Below are 24196 nucleotides of genomic sequence, written 5' to 3'. Positions count from 1 at the left end.
CCATAGTACTCCATATGTCCCATCCATGAGCATATCAGCTTTTCATGAGAATTGCTGAATAAAATATTCTCTCATTTACAACCAGCAGCTTGTAAGCTTGCACCTGGAAGCCAGGAGCAGCCACAACTCTCCTGGGTTTATTCCTCCATCCTGCTGAGTTCTACGGAGTTTTTTTTTATAACAAATGTTAATGTTAATTGATTTTCAAAAAAATATTTTCTCATAATGTGTTTTCTTTTGGTGTCCAAAACTTTTCTTTTTATAAGGGTGGTAAAATATTTATCAATTGGCATATTATCGGCATATAAAAACCATGGTTTTTGACTTTGGATTAATAATTCTTCAAATGTGATTATAAAAATAGAAGAGAAAAGGAATGGACATTACAGACACCTATTGGAAACTATCAAAGGGGGAAAAAAGTGTTTTCTGAGTCATAAAAAAATGGAAGTTGTAAAGGGTAAACTTTGATAGGTGATTCCCCCCCAAAAAGCAGACCACTATTGTTCATTTACAACTTTCATTTCTCTCTTTAACTATCTGTGACTAAGTAAATTACTTCTGTTTATCTCAGTTTCCTCATCTGTAAAATGGGGACAATAAGGTTCCTCTTTCCTTCTAGGGTTGTTGTAAGGATCAAAAGAGATACTAATTGTAAAACACTTAACCCAATTCTAGGACATGTTAGCTATTGTTATTATTAGTGTCATATTTTCTTTGGAATTGGCAATTATGTTGTAGAAGTTTCAGGCTTTCAAACTCCATATTGCCATCTGCCCAATGGGAATGCTTACTTTGGCACTTTTAACAAGCCAAAACAGAATAATTAAATTGAAAGCAATTCTTTCTCAGTCTTTCAGCTATGCATAATTTATGGCATTAAAACCTAGAAGTTTCTGCCTTTTTCAAGCAAAAGAATTCCTTGTATAAAGTCAAAATATTTTACATATCCTTATATGATAGTAGCTGTACAATTAGTATCTATAGATTGAGGAAATTCCTAATGACAAAATGACTTATGGATCCCAGGAACCCTTGCAGTACTCTTACACCCTCTTGGGGGTCCAGAACGAGTGAGTTTCTGGTCACAGAACATCTTTAAGCTAGGACTGAATGATCACTTGTGAGAGATGTATAAGGTATTTATTTTGCTCTAAATATGGCTTTGACTAAATGATTTTAAGGTGCCTTCTAACTCTAGGATTTCATGAGACTCTACAAATGAATACATATATATTTTGTATATATTATGAATATGTATATAGTTTCTCAAAAACAAAACTGGCACATATATTTCTCAAAACATTACTTTATAGTCACGTATTTCATAATAAATTTTTAGACTGTATATAACCAAGTGTTAAAATATAAAAAGTCTAGACAATAAGAGTACAGGGCCTACTCTTTTTTTTTTTTTCATTGAATATTTTTTTTTATTATTAAATAACTTTTTATTGACAGAACCCATGACAGGGTAATTTTTTACAACATTATCCCTTGCACTCACTTCTGTTCTGATTTTTCCCCTCCCTCCCTCCACCCTCTCCCCAAGATGGCAAGCAGTCCTATACATGTTAGATAGGTTACAGTAGATCTTGGATACAATATATGTGTGCAGAACCGAACAGTTTTCTTGTTGCTCAGGGAGAATTGGATTTAGAAGGTATAAATAACCTGGGAAGAAGAACAAAAATGCAAGCAGTTTACATTCATTTCTTAGTGTTCTTTCTTTGAGTATAGCTGCTTCTGTCCATCCTTGATCAATTGAAACTAAGTTAGATCTTGTCTTTGTTGAAGAAATCCACTTCCATCAGAATACATCCTCATACAGTATCGTTGTTGAGGTATATAATGATTTCCTGGTTCTGCTCATTTCGCTCAGCATCAGTTCATGTAAGTCTCGTAGGGCCTACTCTTATCTTCATTCATATTATGTCATTACAATTCTAGGTTACTAACCAACAATAAAGTATTTAAGGAATGAGGGGGCTAGGTCCCTGTGCAGACTGCCAAATACTAAAAAGTATGATCTATCCAACAAAGATACTCAGGTTACACATAATACACATTGTCTCTTCTAGTAGAATGTGAGCTCTTTAAAAGCCAGGTTTCTCATTTATTTGTGTATGTATCCCTGGTGCACATATCACATAGTGAGGACTAACAATAGTAATGGTTAAAATGTTTATTGGATGATTGATAGATTTGTCAACATATGGGCAGCCATTTGCTCTCCAATGGGATGGTGCTTGTCCTGTTTTGGTCTTTTTCCTCACATCATAATCTGTGGCCTTAAGTTTTTATTACCCTATCCTTCCTTCCTATTATTGATGATGTCTAATGCATACACATTAACAAAGTAAATATTTAAACTTCTTTTTTGTTCAGTGAAAGCATTTGAGGAGTGAGGGATTAGAGAGATGTGATATGTGGAAAGGAAACAGAAATGAGGAATTATTACTTTATTCCAAAGCACAAAAGTGAATTTAGAACAGCATTAACAAGAAAACTAAGGAATTAATCCTGATGCAATAAATTTTTTTTTTAGAGAAGCATATTTTGTACTTCCAGTCAAGATGGAAGAGAGAACCCATACATCTATCTAAGCTCCTTCTTGCTCTCTGAATACTTTATTTCATGACAAGGCCTGAGAATTAGAGATAGACCGAAAAAATCCACAAATATATTACCAAGAGAAGATAGCCTCAAAATTCGCCAGAAAAGGTCTGTCTTTGCTCACTGGCGGGGATGGTTAGATCAGGTGCAGACTGAAGGTAGGCAGCAAGAGCATGCAACTGAGAGTACAGAAGGCAGCTCATCCTAAGCAGACCTGAGGGGGAAGAGTGTGATCTCAGCCATTTCTGCGGGGAGAACTTTACCACAGTGTGGCTACTTTGCTCTGGCAGCAAGCCAGTAGATCAGCAGAGAAGCTGTAAACAAGCTGAAGGGAGTAAAGACTATAACCCTGAAAAGCCAGGGTCTCTCGGCCACACCCACCCAGAATGACTCAGCACACTCTCAGAGTCTCAGAGTGCAGATGCAGCACAGCCATTGCTGTCCTTGGTAGTGCCTCATTGCTGTCCCCTGCAGCCTGTAGACAAAGCTTGGTAATACCATCCAGTTTCTCCCTTCCCCACCCAAAAAAAAGCAGATTGCATTTGTTTTTCTTGTTAGTTTGTTTTCTTTGATTCTTCTTTGACAAAATGAGCAAAAAATTAAAGTGTGCTCTATTGATAGCTTCCATATGGATAGAGAACAGACTTTAAACCCTGAGGAAACTAAAAACAGACTGTGTCCAGATGAATCCCCAAAGGAGGATATGATCTGGTCCTCAATACACAAGACTCTCATAGAAGAAATTGAAAAGGCTCTCACAAGAGAGCTAGAAGAAAAATGGGAAAAGGAAAGAGAAGCTTGGCAAGAGGGTCTGGATAAGTCATCCCACTCATTTAAAGATACAGTGGATAAAGAAATCAAATCCTTGAAAAACAGAATTAGTGAAGTGGAAAAGGTAAACAACTCCAAGGAAAACAGAATTAGTGAATTGGAAAAAGAAAATAGCTGTCTAAAAAATAAAATTGGTGAAATGGAAAAAAATTCCATAGAACAAAACAACTTACTTAAAAACTCAATTGGACAATTAGAAAAACATATAAAAAAGTGAGTGAAGAAAATAATTCATTAAAAATCAGAATTGAAAAATGGAATTGAATGATTCGAGGAGATACCAAGAATGATTCAAGCAAAACCAAAAAAATAAAACATTGGAAAAAAATGTCAAATAACTTCTTGGGAAAACAACAGACCTGGAAAATAGATCTAGGAGAGATAATCTGAGAATTATTGCATTTCCTGAAAAATAGGATGAAAAAAAGAACCTGGCCACCATTTTCCAGGAAATTGTTAAAGAGAACTGCCCAGATGTTATAGAAACAGAGGATAAAATAGACATTGAAAGAATTCATCGATCACCTACTGAAAGGGACTCTAAAATCAAAACTCCAAGAAATATAGTGGCTAAATTCCAGAACTATCAGATGAAGGAAAAAATAGTACAAACTGCTAGAAAAAATCAATTCAAATATAGAGGAGCCACAATAAGGATTACTAAAGATTTAGCAGCATCCACATTAAAGGATTGAAGGGCCTGGAATCCAATATTCCAAAAGGCTAAGAAACTTGGTATGCAGCCAAAAATAACTTACCCAGCCAAAATGAGCATGTTTTTTTCCAGGGAAGAAGATGGACATTCAATGAAATAGGTGAATTTCATCTATTTCTGATGAAAAAACCGGAACTAAACAAAAAGTTTGATCTCCAAATATAGGACTCAACAGAAACCTAAAAAGGTAAAAAGAAATCTTGAGAACTATATTTCTGTTATAAAGATATAAAGAACACATGTATAATTTGTTCTAGAAACTAGAGGTGGAAAGGAAATTGTACCAGAAAAAGGGTAAAGTGGGGGTACTACATCTCACAAAGAGGCAAAGGAAACCTATTTTATCTGAGAGAAAAAGGAAAAACAAAAGTTGATCTTTTACTCCACAGAAATGGTTTAAAAGGGAAAAAATACATTTTGTTAGGGAAATTTTCCTACCTAGAAAAGTGGAGGAAAGGAAAAGGAAAAGTAAAACAATCAAAGGGAAAAGAAACTTAGGGAAAAAATGGGGGAGGAACCTTAAGTGGGGGGATACTAAAAAAAGGAATTAGAAGAGGGGCTCCAATTTAAATGGGAGGGGGGTAAGGGGAAGGAAAGGAGGAAAAGTAAGAAGGGGAAACAAGATGGAAATAAAAAATTAGAACCAAAAGTGGGGGTAAACTTCATAAAGGGAAGGGAAAGCAACTGGATTAAAAGTCAAATTCCAAATTGTTTTTTAAAACCATTGGGGGGGGAATCATAAGGGAAAGGAAAAAGGTTGGAGCAGAATCTATATGTTAAAATTTGAAGTAAAAAAAACAGGGGTAAGCCATCCCCTGATTTGATCAAGCAAAAGTAAAATTGATCTAATTAATTTTTTTGAAAAAATTTTTTAAAGCCTTTTATTTTACAGGATATAAATGGGTAACTTTACAGTTAAAACCAAACCTCTTGTTCCAAAATTGATCTAATTAAAAGAGATAAGTAAGGGCAAAATATCTTGCTAAAGGGTAACATAGAAAGAACAATATTAATATTAAAAATATAATCAAGTGTGTAGCATCTAAATTTAAAAGAGAAATTAAAGAGCTGCAAGAAGAAATAGACACAAAATTATAAATAAGGAGATCTCAACCTTACTCTAAATTAGATAAACCAAACCACAAAAAAAATAAGAAAGAAGTCAAAGAGGTAAATAGAATACTGGTTGATATGATAGATCTTTGGGAGAAAACTAAATGGAGACAGAAAGGAGTATACTTTTTTCTCAGAAGTTCATGGAACCTATACAAAAATTAATTATTTTTGTACACAAATTATACACAAAAATTATGTGTCCATATATTAGAACACAAAAACCTCAAATTCAAATGCAGTAAGGCAGAAATAGTAAATGCATCCTTTTCAGATCACAATGCAATAAAAATTACATTCAATAAAATACCAGGGGAAAATAGACCAAAAAATAATTGGAAAGTAAAAACCATTAAAGAAAATAATTGGGTGAAACAGCAAATCGTAGGCATAATTACTAACTTCACCCAAAAAATGACAATAATGAGACATCATACCAAAATGTGTGGGATACAGCCAAAGTGGTAATAAGGGAAATTTCATATCTCTAGAGGTCTACTTGCATAAAATAGAGAAAGAAAAGGTCAATGAATTGGGCTTTCAACTAAAAATGCTAGAAAAGGAACAAATTAAAAACCCCCAGTCAAACACTAAACTTGAAATTCTAAAAATAAAAGGAGAGATTAATAAAATTGAAAATAAAAAAACTATTGAATTAATAAAACTAAGAGTTGGTTCTATGAAAAAAACAACAAAATAGATAAACCCTTAGTAAATCTGATTAAAAAAAGGAAAGATGAAAATCAAATTGTTAGTCTTAAAAATGAAAAGGGAGAACTCACCACAATTAGAGCAATAATTAGCAATACCATTTGGTATTGGCTAAAAAATAGATTAATTGAACAGTGAAATAGGCTAGGCTTACAGGACAAAATAGTCAATAACTATAGCAATCTGGTGTTTGACAAACCCAAAGATTCCAACTTTTAGGATAAGAATTCATTATTTGACAAAAACTGCTGGGAAAACTGGAAATTGGTATGGCAGAAATTAGGCATGGACCCACACTTAACACCATACACCAAGATAAGGTCACATTGGGTCCATGTTTTAGGCATAAAGAACTAGATTATAAATAAATTAGAGGAACACAGGATAGTTTACCTCTCAGACTTGTGGAGGAGGAAGAAATTTGTGACCAGAGAAAAACTAGAGATCATTATTGATCACAAAATAGAAAATTTTGATTATATCAAATTAAAAAGCCTTTGCACAAACAAAACTAATGCAAACACGATTAGAAGGGAAGCAACAAACTGGGAAAACAGTTTTACAGTTAAAGATTCTGATAAAGGCCTCATTTCCAAAATATATAGAGAATTGACTCTATAATAAATCAAGGCATTCTCTAATTGATAAATGGTCAAAGGATATGAACAGACAATTTTCAGATGATGAAATTGAAACTATTTCTACCCATATGAAAGGATGTTCCAAATCACTATTGATCAAAGAAATGCAAATTAAGACAACTCTGAGATACCATTACACACCTGTCAGATTGGCTAAGATGACGAAAAAATAATGATGAATGTTGGAGGGGATGTGGGAAAACTGGGACACTGATTCATTGTTGGTGGAGTTGTGAATGAATCCAATCATTCTAGAGAGCAATCTGGAATTAGGCCCAAAAAATTATCAAACTGTGCATACCCTTTGATCCAACAATGTTACTACTGGGCTTATATCCCAAAGAGATACTAAAGAAGGAAAAGGGACCTGTATGTGCCAAAATCTTTGTGGCGGCCCTTTTTGTAATGACTAGAAACTGGAAAATGAATGGATGCCCATCAATTGGAGAATGGTTGGGTAAATTGTGGTATATGAATGTTATGGAATATTATTGTTCTGTAAGAAATGACCAGCAGGATGAATACAGAGAGGCTTAGAGAGACTTACATGAACTGATGCTGAGTGAAATGAGCAGAACCAGGAGATCATTATACACTTCAACAACAATACTGTATAAGGATGTATTCTGATGTAAGTGGATATCTTTGGAAATGAGAAGATCTGATTCAGTTCCAATTGATCAATGATGGACAGAATCAGCTACACCCAGAGAAGGAGCACTGGGAAATGAATGTGGACTACTTGCATTTTTGTTTTTCTTCCCAGGTTATTTTTACTTTCTGAATCCAATTCTTCTTGTGCAACAAGAGAACTGTTCGGTTCTGCGCACATATATTGTATCTAGGATATACTATAACATATTTAACATGTATAAGACTGTCTGCCATCTAGGAGAGAGAGTGGAGGGAGGGAAGGGAAAAGTCAGAACAGAAGTGAGTGCAAGGATAATGTTGTAAAAAATTACCCATGCATATGCTCTGTCAATAAAAAGTTATAATAATAAAAAAAGAAAAGAAAAGAAAATCATACTTTTTAAATTCATTGGTTCAGAATCACAGAATCTCAAGAGCTGGAAAGAATCTCAGAAGGCATCAAATCTAAACAGCATCTAAACAAACAATTCTAGGATGTAAGCAAGAAGTCCTTATCCAAGCTTGGCTTGAAGGACAGTTAGAATTGTCCTTACATTAATCAATCAACCTGATATAATGCTAGGCCCTGGGGCTAAAAAGACAAAAAAGAGACAGTCTAAACCCTTCAGGAGCTTACTTTCTACTCAGATTTTCAAAGAAGTTGACATAGAAAATACATATATTTTTTTTTTAATTCAAGATAATGGGAGGGAACTTTATTTGGGAGAATGTTTTCAATACTTTGGGCAATAGTTTAAGATGAATTGGAGAAGGGAAAGAGAATATTGAGAGAACTGATATGAGTTTAGTGCAAAAGTGCAGATGAGAGATAATGAGAGTGAAGTAGGGAAATAGTTTTGTGAGTAGAGCGAAGTGGAGGTAGGTTTTATAAGACTTTGTCTAGGATAGGAAGAATATAGAAGGTTAATGAAAAAGAAAAAACAAAGATTATTTCAAGGTTACAAATTTGGGTGGCCAAAAAGACAGCAGTGCCCTCAATAAAAATGAGAATGAAAAGATATAGGCAATTTATGGAAAGATCTACATAAAATAATGAAGAGCAAAATGAGCAGAACCAAGAAAATGTTATATACAGTAGCAGCAATATTGTCTTTAGAACAATTTTAAATAATTAAGACTTTTTCTGAAGCAATTGAAGTTGTGACTTGCCCAGAATCGCACAGCTAGGAAGTATTAAATGTCTAAAGCCATACTTGAACTCAGATCCTTCTGATTCCAGGGCTAGTACTCTATTCACTTCACCATTTTACTGCCCCATGGACAATGTCATTTTGACTATTATAAATATTTAAAGACAAAGGACCTATGAAGAATGATGCTATCTGTATCCAGAGAAAGAACTAATAAATAGCACTATGTATAGTACAGGTTTACATATATATGTGTGTGTGTGTGTGTGTATGTATATTTGTGTGTGTGTATATATACATATATATATATGTATATATATATATACACACACACTTATTTGTGTCTAATGGTTGCCGTCTTGGGGAAAGAGGAGAGGAAAAACAAAGTTACATGATAACTATGTTATATATTTAAAAGGAAAAGCAAGCTATATATAACAGATTTATAGTTTCATGCACAGTCCCCTTTTTTTCTATCCTACATTGTTATGAAGGTGCTTGTTTTTTTTTCCTTAAGCTTTCTTAAGTTTTTAAGAAAAAAAAAATTAATTTGTTGCCCTAGTTTTTGCTCAATAAGTAATTTTCATTCACTCAAAAAAAAAAAAAATGTTGATGTTTTGGAAGGTGAATAAGAGTTCAGAGGTTTTGGGTTATGCGAAAGATGTTTACCAGACAGTGGATAATAAAGAACTGGAGTTGAGGAGAAGTCAATATAGGGCTAAAGATATTTAGATTTAGGAGTCACTATGAGAGATGACAATTGAATCCATAAGAACTGATGGAATTACCAATTATAGTTTCCCAGTGTAAAGAGAGCAAAACATCTAAGATTGATGGAGGTAGTTGAAAAGTATGATAGGACACTTAGTGAGTCTGAGGAGGATGCTGCAACAACGGAAATTTGGAAGAAAACAGATAGTTGTTATAGAAGCCAAGAGTGCAAAAGTGTCTTAAGAGGGATAATCTTCAGTCAAAAACTACAAATAAACTGAGGGCAAAACCCTTCAACAATTGAACAAAGGATATGACAAATGTATCATATATGGTGGATCCTTTTTTTCCCCCACTTAATAATATCTATCACTATAATTTATTATAAGATTTGGGGCTTCTTTTCTCCCTTCCTCCCCTCTACTCTTCCCCAAGACAGCAACAATCTTGATTTAGATTATGTACAACTAATTTAAACCTATTTAGGCATAAGTCATGTTATGAAAGAAGACTTAGCTCAAAAGGGAAAAACCAAGAGTAAAATTCAGATTCCATAGTTCTTTTTCTAGATGTAGATGGCATTTTCCATGAGTTTTGATTCATTGTATTGCTGAGAAGAACTAAGTCGGGTAATAGATGATCATTGCAAAATGTTGCTGTTACCGTGTACAATGTTCTCCTGGTTCTAATCGCTTCACATAGCATCAGTTCAACACATGGTAGATCCTTAACAAATATGTAGTGAGTGAATTCAAATAAATAGGATAGGTTGGGTGGGGGAAAGGGAAGTGGAAAACCTCAAACTCGAATTCTCGAATTTTTTTCTTTTAGACTAGGTACAAGTGTTTGCAAATGAGTTTTAAAAGTCTATTTTTGCCAGGCAGGTACTTCTCTAATAATTAACCACCGTTTTTTCCCCTCTAAAAACTCCAATGTTCTATGTCCCTCTGGAAGTGAAAGGATTGGGGGTTCTTTTTTTTAAAATTTCTCCCTTTAAAATAATTTATAATTTAATTAATTTTAAAAAATATTATATGAATAAAATGATTTGGTAAAGGAAAACCATAAATAAATTCCAATTATTCTTAAAGTGTAAATGATTTCAAATATTAATTCATTTTTGAGAAGGATATTTAATAATAACACAACAATTTGTAAATGTTTATGTAACCTTAGGTTTAAAAATGTTCTTAGAAGGTAAACCTTTAATTAACAATATATATATAATTAATAATATAATATTTTATAATAAATATATATTTAACCACAATAATTTTATAATAATTTATTATTAAAATTATTGTATTATTTTATAATTAACCATTTTATTTAACCCAATATATATTTTTTTATGTAAACTTTATATAAAATATATAATATTATTTATATAAATATATTATATATATAATTTTATAATAACCATTATATATATAACCAATAATATATTTTTTATAATACATTATATATATAACCATATATATATATAATTTTTATAAGTAAACTAATATATATAAACCTATATATTAATTATTTTTATAAGTAACATTATATATAAACCACATATATATATATTATTTTTATAAAACATTATATATAAATTTATAAATAATTTATATAAAAATAATTATATATAAATATATATATATTATATATTTTTTTATAACATTATAATTATAACCAATATATATATATTTTTTAATAACCATTATATATATAACTCAATATATATATATTATTTTTATAAGTAAATCATTATATATATAACCCATATATATATATATTTTTTAAGTAAACTATTTTATATTAACATATATATATATATATTTTTATAAGTAACTATTATATATAACCATATATATATATTATTTTATAAGTAACCATTATATAAACCATATATATAATTATTTTTATAAGTAAACCATTATATATAACATATATATATATTATTTTATAATAACATTATATATATAACCACTATATATATTATTTTTATAAGAACCATTAATATAACCATATATATATATATAATTTTATAATTAACCATTATATATAACATTATTATATATATTATTTTTTTTAAACATTATATATATACCATATATATATTATTTTTTATAAGTAACATTATATATAACTATATATATATTATTTTATAAGTAACTATTATATAACCACATTATATATATTATTTTTAAGTAACATTATATATAACCATATATATATATTATAATTTTTTATAAGTAACCATTATATATATAACAATATATATATTATTTTTATAAGTAACCATTATATATATAACCACATATATATATATATATTATTTTTATAAGTAACCATTATATATAACCATATATATATTATTTTATAAGTAACCATTATATATAAACCAATATATATTAATTTTTATAAGTAACCATTATATATATAACCAATATATATATTTTTTTTATATATAACCAATATATATATTATTTTTAAAATCATTATATATATAACAATATATATAATTTTATAAGTAACCATTATAATATAACATATATATATATAATTTTTATAAAGTTTATTATATATATAAATATATATTATATTATTTTTATAATTAACCATTATATATATAAACATATATATATTTTTTTATAAGTAACATTATATATAACCATATATATATATTATTTTTATAAGTAACCATTATATATATAACCACATATATATATTATTTTATTACTTATATAAACCATTATATGTATTTTATGAACATTAATATAACTATTATATATTATTTTTATAAGTAACCATTATATATATAACCATATATATATATAATTTTATAAGTAACCATTATATATAAAACCACATATATATATATATTATTTTTATAAGTAACCATTATATATATAACCACATATATATATATATATTTTATTTTTATAATATATATATATATAATTTTATAATAAATTTATATATAACATATATATATTATTTTTATAATAACCATTATATATATTAACCACATATTATATATATATATTATTTTTATAAGTAACCATTATATATAACCATATATATATTATTTTTATAAGTAACCATTATATATATAACCACATATATATATATTATTTTTATAAGTAACCATTATATATAACCATATATATATATTAATTTTTATAAGTAACCATTATATATATAACCACATATATATATTATTTTTATATAACAATTATTATTAACATATATATATAATTTTAATAACCATTATATATATATATATATATTTTTTTATAAGTAACCATTATATATAACCATATATATATATTATTTTTATAAGTAACCATTATATATATAACCACATATATATATATTATTTTTATAAGTAACCATTATATATAACCATATATATATATAATTTTTATAAGTAACCATTATATATATAAATATATATATATTATTTTTTTATAAGTAACCTTATTATATATAACCACATATATATATAATTTTTATAAGTAACCATTATATATAACCACATATATATATATATTTTATAAGTAACCATTATATATAAACCATATATATATTATTTTTTATAAGTAACATATATATATATAACCACATATATATATTAATTTTTATAATAACATTATATATATAACCATTAATATAATAATTTTTATAATAACCATTATATATATAACCACATATATATATTATTTTTAAATAACCATTATATATATAACCATATATATATATTATTTTTATAAATAAATATTATATATAAACATATATATATAATTTTTATAAGTAACCATTATATATATAACCACATATATATACATTATTTTTATAAGTAACCATTATATATATAACCACATATATATACATAATTTTTATAAGTAACCATTATATATATAACCACATATATATATATATTTTTTATAAGTAACCATTATATATATAACCATATATATATATTATTTTATAAATAACCATTATATATATAACCACATATATATATATATTTTATATAACTTATATATATAACCATATATATATATATTTTTTTATAAAATTTATATATATAACCACATATATATACATAATTTTATAGTAACCATTATATATATAACATATATATAATTAATTTTATAAGTAACCTATTATATATATAACCCATATATATACATAATTTTTTATAAGTAACTATTATATATAAACATATATATATATATTTTTATAATAACCATTATATATATAAACCATATATATATATATTTTTATATATAACTTTATTATATATAACCAATATATATATTATTTTTATAACCATTATATATAACCATATATATATATTAATTTTTATAATAACCATTATATATATAACCCATATATATATATATTATTTTTATTAACCATTATATATTAACCAATATATATAATTTTTATAAGTAACCATTATATATAAAATATATATGTATTATTTTTATAAGTAACCATTATATATATAACCACATATATATATAATTTTTATAAGTAACCATTATATATAACCATATATATATATTATTTTTATAAGTAACCATTATATATATAACCACATATATATATTATTTTTTATAAGTAAATATATATATAACTATATATATATATTATTTTTATAAGTAACCATTATATATATAACCACATATATATATTATTTTTATAAGTAACCATTATATATATAACCATATATATATATATAATTTTTATAAGTATTATATATATAACCATATATATTATTTATTTTTATAAGTAACCATTATATATATAACCACATATATATATATTATTTTTATAAGTAACCATTATATATATAACCACATATATATATATATTATTTTTATAAGTAACCATTATATATAACCATATATATATATTATTTTTATAAGTAACCATTATATATAACCATATATATATATTATTTTTATAAGTAACCATTATATATATAACCACATATATATATATATTTTTTTTATAAGTAACCATTAAACATGCGCATACAAGTGCATTTATTAAGAATGGAGAAAAAAAGACCTACTTTGTTTATGGAGTGTATGTTAAACAGTAAACATTTCATACATCTTATTCAATAAATATTAGCTGATACTGAGGACGAAAAAAAAGAAACAGTATCACAGGCTGTTTCAGTTCATTTACCCAGGAGACCGACTACAACTGCAGCAGGGGAGCAGAGTCCAGATGTCAGAGAATAGGGGAGGGGCCAGGAGCCAGCGAGGCCAGCGCTGGGGCAGAGACGAGGCCCAGGAATTCGGAAACGCGCGTGCGCAGGACCCCTCCTCCCAGGGCATCGTTCAACGCAACGCGCATGCTCGCCGAAGGGCCGCTGCGCTTCCCGGGGTTCACCCGCCCGGGAATCAGTAAATGGCGCGGAAGGAGGGAAAGTTGACTCTCGGGTCTCTAGAGCCGCTGGGGCGATGAGCGGCGACTTCCGGAAGGCGGAGTCAGGGACCGAGGTGAGCCCCGGAGTGTTTTGTTTTGTTTTTTTCTTTTAAGGCGAAGGAAGGTTAAAATCCAGAGCTACACGCGATCCCCCTAGAGGTTTGAATCCGAGTCGCTTCGGTCACATCCCGCCGCGGGGCACCTTGGGAGGGACCTGCTGGGGGCGGAGGCGGGATTATAACCCCTCCCAGGGGAGCTTCCGAATGGGAGGGGCTGCTGCTCCCTCCCCCACTCCTGCCCCGCCCTTTCCCCTTTGCTCCGGTCCATCCCCTCTCGTTCTCCTCTTGTACCTTTCTTTTTCTCTCCTTTTATTTATCCTTACACTCTTTCTTCCCCTCCCCCTCTCATCTTTCCTCTGGCTCCTCTTTTCTCTCCCGCCCCTGCTCTTCCTCTTTCATCCGCACTGAGACTTGAAATTTCTTGCTACACTAATCTTCTTCCTTGTGAGGAAGCTTCTTGAGGTGCGGCGAGATAGGGGAGTCACCTCCCTTTCTGAAGCTTTTGGTGCCAGTCAGCTGCTACCACTAAGATTTGCCCCTCCCCCCCCCGGGGCATCCTGGATGCAAATAGATGGAAATTGGGAAGGAGGGGGGGAGTTGGGAGGTAAGGGAAGAGACGGGGAAAGGTATGGAGGAAGAGGATCGATGTACTGAGCAAATATCCACTGCGGGTTTGCTGTGTGCAAGGGCACTCTGCCAGATGCTGCGAGGAAGATAAATCTAGTCCACAAACATTTCACAGAATCATAAATTAAAGTCGCGAGAAATAATAGAATGTTATTACACCTAATCAGAGATGTGATTGTGCAGATAAAGAAATGTAGTCTGGGACTACTACGGTGTCGCGTAAATATTTGAGTCAGGTTTTGAACACAGCTCTTCTTGAATCCAGATACATTGCTCGATCCACACGCCAGAACTACACATTTGAAAAATGATGTCACTGTCCCTAGAGAGCCTTCAGCGTAGTAGCTGGTTAGTAAGATTGACACACAACTAGAATAAAAGTTATTATATGACAAGAGCATAAGACAGGTTTTAGGGGGAAAAAAAAAGATGAACTAAAGGAAAGATTGCCCATGCCCAGAGTAATCAAGAAAAGTTTCATGGGAAAAAACGGAAGTTCCTGAGCTTATACTTGAAAGGGAAGATTTTGATTAGATGGGATGGAGAGGGAATATGATACTGCCCCTGCCCTCAAAGAGTTACATTCAGATATTTACTGTTTATTGAACCTTTTGTGATCACACAAATCATAATTTTTGGCATACTCCTTAATTCTTCCCTTTCTCTCAGTTCCTACTGAATGGGACTGATTGGATGAAGTAGTTGTCAGGGTTGTCACATGATCCCTGTTCCCAGAACTTTGGGACCTTGGGGAGGTCGTTTGATCTCTGAAGGAATGAACTTTGAACCCTGAGATACAAGAAGTTGCAGGAAGTGACATGACCTGTGGGAGGCAGCCAGCGTTGGTGATCTTTGGTTGTCAAGGTGGTTGCGGCCTTCCTTTTAGTCTATCCAATGAAAGAGCTGGAGTCTTTTGCTTTAAAACCCTGGACACGCCGGAAGCTGGCCAGGTTCCAGGAGCACATGGTGGGAGTTGGGATGGCTCCTAGGTGTGTCTGGGCCTCTCCCTGCAGGGATTAAATAAATGCTTTCTCTTTGTACCTGATGATGTCTCTGATTAGTTCATTGGGAAGGGGGGGGCGGGGAGGGGGCGGGGTCTTGCACCAGATCTGTCCCACACACTATTTTCTATCATTTATAAAAGGTGTGAAGTAGGGGGAAAACATGTCTAACTTTGAGGTCTCCAGTTTCAGAGAGTTTAGTTTACTTAAGCACTCATTAAGTGCAAAGGAAAATGGAAGGAGGAGATGGATAGAAGGAGTTAATAGCTTCCCTGTTGCCTCTAGAATAAAATCCAGATTCTCCTCTTACTGTTTAAAAGCCTTCCTAATGTGGCTTCCATCAGCATTACCATTTGTGTTTCATTATATTTGCAATGCATTATGTCAGTTCTAGTCAAACAGGCCTGCTAACATGATGTTTCATCCTACTTTTGTGCCTTTGCATATTATTCTCTATGATCAGAATGAGTGAAATTACTTTATATGACAATATATTTGCTTATTTTTGTATCTTTTGTGTCTTGTGTCCACTTCTCCCTTCAATTCCTTGAACATGAGGGCCGTTTAGGTTTTTTTTCTTTAGCTTCTCAGTGTCTAGCACACCTTGCACAAAACAAGCATTTCATAAAATGTTTTTTGAATTGAGTTTATGTAGGATTTGCAATGAGCTAAACTTTGAAAAGGGGCATGGTGTGGAGTCCAGAATTCCAGGTTAGGGATGAGGGAATGGCATAAGCACATACACAAAATCTGAAAATGCCAAGTTTATAGAGAGAATGGACAGTAAACTATGAGTCACTGGGTTCATGTAGTTGGAAATAAGACTTGAAGGTAGGTAAGACTCAGACTTTTCAAGTAACTTTGAGTGGTGACCTAAGTAGTGTGTAAGTGGAGAGATTTTATTCAATGAAGGAGGGATTTGAAGGAATTTAGAGGTTATTTGACAGGTAATAGGAGCCATTGGAGGTGTTTGAACAGATGATTAATATGAATTGCTGAAATTTTACCTTATCTTAGCAAGTCCCAGGATTTCCCCTTCCATGCCTGGAGATGGCTGCAGTAAACCTACCATTTTTATTTCACCTTTCCAACTCTATTTTCTCTTTACAGAGAATTGTATTGGAATATAAACTTTTTTAAGGCTCTTTTGCTTGTTTGTTATTGTAGCCCTCCCTAGCTCTTAAGACACTTCCTGACACCGTATAAATGTTAACTGATATCATTATAAAGAAGTGGGAAAAACTTCTTAAAGTAGATGGAACTTTACATGATATTTGAAGGAAGCCAGGAAAACTAGGAAAAAGTGAACAGGAAGAGTGTTCCAAGCATGAGGTACACTCAGTGAAAATACCCAAAGACAGGAAATTTGTGTTCTTTGAGAAATAGCAAGGATGCCAGTCACAGTCAGGTACTGTTGTAAACATTGGGAATTCAAAGAAAGACAAAAACACATTGCTTACCCTAATAAAGTTTACACTCTGAATGGGGATCACAGCATGCAAATAATTGTGTACATAAAAACTGCATGCAATATAAATGGAAGATAATTTTTGAGAATCCTTTTGTGAAAGGTAAAATTTGAGTTCAGTCTTGAAGGAGACTGGGGAAATTTCTAGTGTGTCTTGTTTGAGGAATGGCAAGGAGGCCACTGTCACTGGATTGCATGGTACATGGAGAAGACTGAAAAGGTTGGAAGGGGCCAGGTTATGAAGGGTTTTCAAAGCCAGAGGATTATATCTTTATTCCTAGAGGCAATAGTGAGCCACTGGTGTTTATTGAATAAGGGGTTAACATGATCAGACCTGCACTTTAGCAAGATCACTTTGATAGTGAGCAGAGAGTGTATTAAAGAATGAAAGACCCGAGGCAGGGAGCAACTGGAAATCCAAGAGAGAGGTGAAAGGGTCTGGACCAGGGTGTCAGAAGAGAAGAGGCATACATAATAAACAGGGTGAAGGTAGAGCCAACAGGCCTTGGCAAAAGATTGAGTATGGGAAGAAGGGAGAGTAAGGAGTCATTCCCATGTCCCCTAGGTTGCCCAGCCTAAGTGACTGAAAAGAGTGGTGTACCCCAGACAGTAAGTCATAGGGGACATTCTCTCTGTCTCTTTCCTTTCCTTCTTCCCTCCCTCTTCTTTTTTTTTTTTTTTTTTTTTTTTTTTTTCTCTCCTCCTCCAGTGGCTCTTTATTACTTCCAGGATCAAATATAACTTCGACCCCTTACTATATTTCCATTCTTCTTAAACCTTAATTCTCTCCATCTACTCACAAATCCAACAGCTAGTCTCCTTGCACAGTTCTCTCTGTCTCAGAAATGCTAGATAAAATCTCACCTTCTCTAAGAAGCCTTTTCCAGTTTCCCTTAATACTAGCACCTTCTCTAAAATTTATTAGAACATTGAACTATTAAGTGAATTATCCAGGGTCATGAGGCCAGTACTAAATTTCTGATAGGTGTTGGATTAAATTAGAATTTTGTGGGTTGACCTAGGAAAGAACTGTCCAGTGTAACATTTTTTCAAGGAGAAAATGCTTTTAGAGTTCCAAACAATTCAAACTTTGCACACAAACTTTTGGAACAGAACCCTTTTGCAAGATAAGCATAGCTGTACTTAATTAAAGATTGAGTTAGAACTTGGCAAAAGTGTAACTAAGCATGTTTTCTTCACCATTTGCCTCTTATGAAATTGAGCTAATTGAATTTGCTTTAAATTTATTCTGTCATCTGTGTCCTCATAATTATATTTTCTTTCTTTTATCACGTCCTTCCTTAAAACAACTACTTTCACTTCACTTCAGTTTTATCTTCTTTTCTTCTTTGTCCCTTCTTTTTTGCCTTAGAAATTTTACTGATAAGTCATGAAAAATGTTTCAAATCATTATTGATCAGAAAAATGCAAATTAAGACAACTCTGAGGTACCACTATATATCTCTCAGATTGGCTAAGATGAAAGGAAAAGATAATGATGAATGTTGGAGAGGATGTGGGAAAACTGAGACACTAATACATTGTTGGTGAAATTGTGAGCAGATCCGACCATTCTGGAAAACAATTTTGAACTATGCTCAAGGGCTATCAGACTGTGCAAATACTCTTTGATCCATCAGTGTCTCTACTGGGCCTGTATCCCAAAAAAGTATTTTTGTCTTTTTTATTGTTGTTTGCTTACTTTTTTTTTCTTTCTCATTTTTTCCTTTTTGATTTGATTTATCTTATGCAGAATGATAATTGTGGAAATATATAGAGAGAAGAATTGCACATGTTTAACATATATTGGGTTATTTGCCAACTAAGGGAGAGAGTGGAAGGAAAGGAAGGAAAAAAAAAAAAACTTTGGAACACAAGGTTTTGAAAGTATGAATGCTGAAAATTATCTATGCATATATTTTGAAAATAAATAGCTTTAATCAAAAAAAAATTTTACTGATAACACTAAAGCTATATTCTTTGTGTTTTCTCAGCTGTGTTTCTCCATTTCCTTAAATCTTTCTTTATCCTTAGCCATCTTCTTTCTTCTTTCCCATCTAAGCAGATAAGTGAGTCTTCTGGTCAAAATCCTCCAAAAAAATATCCTTTTGATGCTGATAGCCCCTTAAACTGTTGTTATCATCTATCTCTTCCTTTTCAGCCACATTTCTAGAAGAAGTAAACTAAACAAATTGTGTCTGCTTTCTCTTTATTTACAATCCTTAAGCCTCATCATATCTGATTTCCCAGCCAACCATTCTTTGCAAGATCATTAATGACTCAAATTGCCAAATTCTGTGGGTTTTTTATTCATCTATCTTGACCTTTCTTCAGTATTTGACACTAACAACCCCTTTTTGATACCATCTTTTTCCAGGGGCATTGTTGGCACTGCTCTGTGCTGCTTCTTTTTTGATAACTTCCTTGAAAACTCATCTAACATTTTCTCTTCCTAGTCCCACTGATTATAGTCAGTTTCGGGCTTATCCTTAGTCTTTTTACACTCTTTTCCTTGGAAATTTTAATTTACCACTACATCTTTACTACTTGTAAGGAGATGATAACTTGTATCTCTACTCATTATTTTTCTCTTGAGCCTAATTTATATAGTTCTGTTTGCTAGCTCAGGATGTCCAACAGCACCTTAAATGCAACACATCTGAAACTGCATTTGTTCTTCCCAATTTTTTTATTTCTGTGGATGGTACCATAATCCTCCTAGTCATACAGGTTGTAAACATTCTTTTTCTCTCAGTCTCTAATTACATGTCAAATCTTGTCAATTATTTTTGAAATATCTCTCATGTCTGCTCCCTACTTTTTATTCCCACTTCCATTACTCTAATTCAAGCCATCATCACTTGATCTGCACTATTAGAATAGTTTCTTGATCTTTTGCCTCTAGTCAACTTCATCCTTCATAAACCTGCCAAAATAATGTAATGCACATGTCTGATTGCGTTATTATTCCCCATTATACAGATAAAGATAAGATAAAATACAAATTTCTTATCTTGACTTTTATTCTACTTGTTCCACCTTGCTTTTTCACCCTTATTTCATACATTTCTCTTGTGTACACTTGATGGCCCAATCATTCCCTGATCTCTGTTTGTCCCTTCCTGTTTCTGTGTATTTGCACAACTTGTCTTTTAAGCCTGAATAGAAGCTATTTCTACTTGTTAAAATTATCTTCCTCCAAGGTCAGGCTCAAGTGCTGCCTTCTCTGGTGCTTAAGGTAATGTTTACTTTCTCCCCAATCTCATTCTTCTATGACCTCTACTTTGTATAAATATCCTAACATAGTTATTTCAATCAATCAATAAGCATTTATTAAGTGCTTACTATGTGCTAAGCCCTATGCTGCATACTAGAGATACAAAGAAAAAAACAGACTTTGCTCTTAAGAAGTTTACATTTCTATTTATATACAAGTGTTTTCCCCTACTAGATTTTAAGCTCCTTGAAAGCAGGGTCTTTACTATTTTTCATTTTTACAGCCTTCCTCCATATGATAGTATTTAGCACATTCTAGATGTTTAATAAATGCTGAATTAAATATGCCAAATATTTAGAGACTTGAGCAAAATGAATTTTTATATACCAAAACATATAGGCATAGAAATTAGAAAAAGGATCAGATTTCTTTGTCTCCTTAAATTAACTCATTAAAATTACTATTAAACTTGATTCAGTTTATTTTGAGAAATCCTACTTGAAGACTAGAGGATATCAGAAATTATAAGATTTCATCACTGAAATATCTTTACTTATATAAATTTTACTACTTGGAATTCTAACCTCATTAGATACTATTTAAACCCTGAAGTAGACTTCTTCCATATATGCTTTTTTGAAAATCATCTCTTTTCAAGTTCATGCTCAGGTGTTTCCTTCTCTGAAGTCCCTCCCTGTTATGGGCAAGAGCTTGAAACAAGGTGCCAAATCACTGGAATTGATAGAGACAATGCTTATGTACTTAGTTCACACCTTAAGAGAGTTCACACATTAGTTCACACATTAAGAGTTCACACCTTTAGAAAGCATATATAAGCTAGGAACCTCAACTAGGATTGACTTCGGGAGATTCACAAGTCAGAAGCCCACAAGCCCACTCTCTTGGAGGCGGAGTCAAATTCATTCCAACTTCCACCTTTGTGCTAGCTGGAGACTCGGAGAGAGCTAGAGGCTGAAGCTGGCAGAGACAAGGGACTAGCAGCAAAAGGTCTCGAAAACCAAGGAGAGAGATAGGCCTCTAGGAAAGCTAACCGGGTTATTTTGAAGGAGACAATAAAGGATCTGAACTTTTAACAGCTGGCTGCATTTGAGGGGATTATTACTTTGAACTGAAAAACTGAAACTAAGTCTGCTCCCAGAAGCCCCCCAAAAAGCCTGCTCCCCAAGAACATTACAATTTAAAGAAGAGAATATTTCACCTCCCCATTCTCATACCTCTCCGACTTTTATTGCATAGTAGTGTTTTATGGACTTTTAAATTTTAACGAGCTAAAAATTAACAAAATTAACAATTTTTCATTTAAATAACTTTTTACATATTTTTAATTCTCTTTTCAGACTGAGTGATAAAGAATAGCAAAGAAATTATTTATTACTTGTTTTAAACCCGATCAGGAGGGAATAAGTAATATTTGACACATTCATAGTAAAGATAGTAGCACATTAGTATTTATTACCTAGATCAGTAAGGAACTCTAAAGGTTATGGAGGCCATCATTGTTCAAAATGTAAGCTGTGACCTGACCTCAGGATTTGTGTGGTCAGCTTGTTGTGGGTAGGAAGATTGAGTTGGATACTACCCTCCCCACATAGCTGATTGATAAGACTTGTCTCCACCAAAATCATTCCTTCCACCTTATTATTTAGGGATAAATTCTTGAGGGAAGTTAGAAAAAACTTCTAACTTTCTTTACTAACTTCAGTCTGATACCTCAGTTTCCATTGGGAAAATTCTTGATTATTCCCCAGCTAAGCATAACCATCTCTGCACCCTAGATGCCTACACCAGATGGATGCATTTTGGAGGGTTGGCTCTACATTTAAAGACAGACATTGGTGAATTGCAGCCCAATAACCAAGGTCTGTAACTTTAATATCTTCAATTCATCATTTTCTCTCAATCTGTATATCCAGACAGTTGCCAAATCTTGTCATTTTTTTCTTCCACATCTCTCATTCTTCTTCTCTAATCACAGAAGCACCCCTCTAGTTCAGATCTTTCTCACTACTTACAGAATATTGCAATAATTTCCCCCAGTTTCCTCATTCAGTGTTCTCCCCTCTCTAATCCATTTTCTACACTGCTATCAAAAGTGATTTTCCTAAAGTGTTATGGCACTCCCCTACTCAATAAATGCCAGTGGCTCCCTGTTGACCCTGAAATTAAATTTTATTTCAACTATATCTCAACTTTTAAACATTTATATTTTTCATGTAAGTTTTATGATATATTCGATATAGTAATACATGTATATAATTTATAAATAAGCAAATAAACAATTATTGGGAACATGTAATGTTCAAAAATTTTTCACTGATAGAAATAAATGATCAAAAGAGTTTGGAGACTGTTATCAAGATCAGTCCCTTACTTTTATAGATCAGAAAACTGAGGTTCAGAGAAATTGCATATGGTGCAATATCACACAGTCATTTGAAAAATCTAAGGTGCTAATATTGATCCTGCAACTCCAAATGTGATGCTGTTTTAGTCTATACCATGTGCTATACTTAACAATTATAATAATAATGATCATAACTTTGACTTATTGTACTTTCAGGTTTGCAAAGCACTTTGCTGATCTTCTTAATGACATAATAGTAGTTGCTATTATTATTGCTGTTATTATTCCCATTTTACATATGAGGAAACTAAGGCAGATGGCTTAAATGACTTGCCGAACATCAATTAAGGTGTCTGAGACCAGATTTGAATTTGTCTACCTGACTTTAGGAGCAGCTTTCTATCCACTGTACCATTTAGCTGTCTTACTTCTCTTGAAATAAGTATTTTGCAAAAAAAAAAAAAAAAAAAAAATAGTAAATAGAATAATACATTTCATATATATGAAAGTTTGTGGTTTTAAAATATATCTTCTGAAAATGTCAACATGTATTAAGTTCTGTTTTTCCCCGCCTCACGGTCTTTTTCTAATTAGTTCTACCTTCCCATAGGAAAATATTTAAGCTTCAGTTTGATTATTTGACCTTCCAATGAATAGCCTGAGTTAATTTCTTTAACTCTTAACTCATTTGATCTTGTTATTCCAAGGACTCTCAAAAATCTTCAGCAAGACAGTTTGAAAGTATCAATTCTGCAGCACTCCTTTCCTTATAGACTAACTTTCACAGCCATATATTTCTACATTTCTAGGTTTGACTGTATGAACCTGTGTTAGCAAACTGACATCTCTGCTTTTTATGCTGTCCAGATTTGCTATAGCTTTTTTTCCCAAGGAGCAAGCA

The 24196-nt window shown here is 31.8% G+C and overlaps 1 protein-coding gene across 1 annotated transcript in view; it reads left to right on the top strand.

The window, feature by feature from the left end:
- Positions 1-14239: 14239 nt before the first annotated feature.
- XRCC2 (X-ray repair cross complementing 2) overlaps positions 14240-24196 on the top strand; it is a 37464-nt gene continuing 27507 nt past the window's right edge. The window contains exon 1 of the mRNA XM_003771777.4: positions 14240-14632. Within this exon, the coding sequence (XP_003771825.1) occupies positions 14594-14632 (39 nt within the window). The 5' untranslated portion in view covers positions 14240-14593. The remainder of the gene's footprint in view (positions 14633-24196) is intronic.

Source organism: Sarcophilus harrisii, chromosome 5, assembly GCF_902635505.1.
Source record: "Sarcophilus harrisii chromosome 5, mSarHar1.11, whole genome shotgun sequence".
Lineage (NCBI taxonomy): Eukaryota > Metazoa > Chordata > Mammalia > Dasyuromorphia > Dasyuridae > Sarcophilus > Sarcophilus harrisii.
The sequence above is the reverse complement of the archived record's forward strand: the minus strand, read 5'-3'. Positions and strand labels throughout refer to the sequence as shown.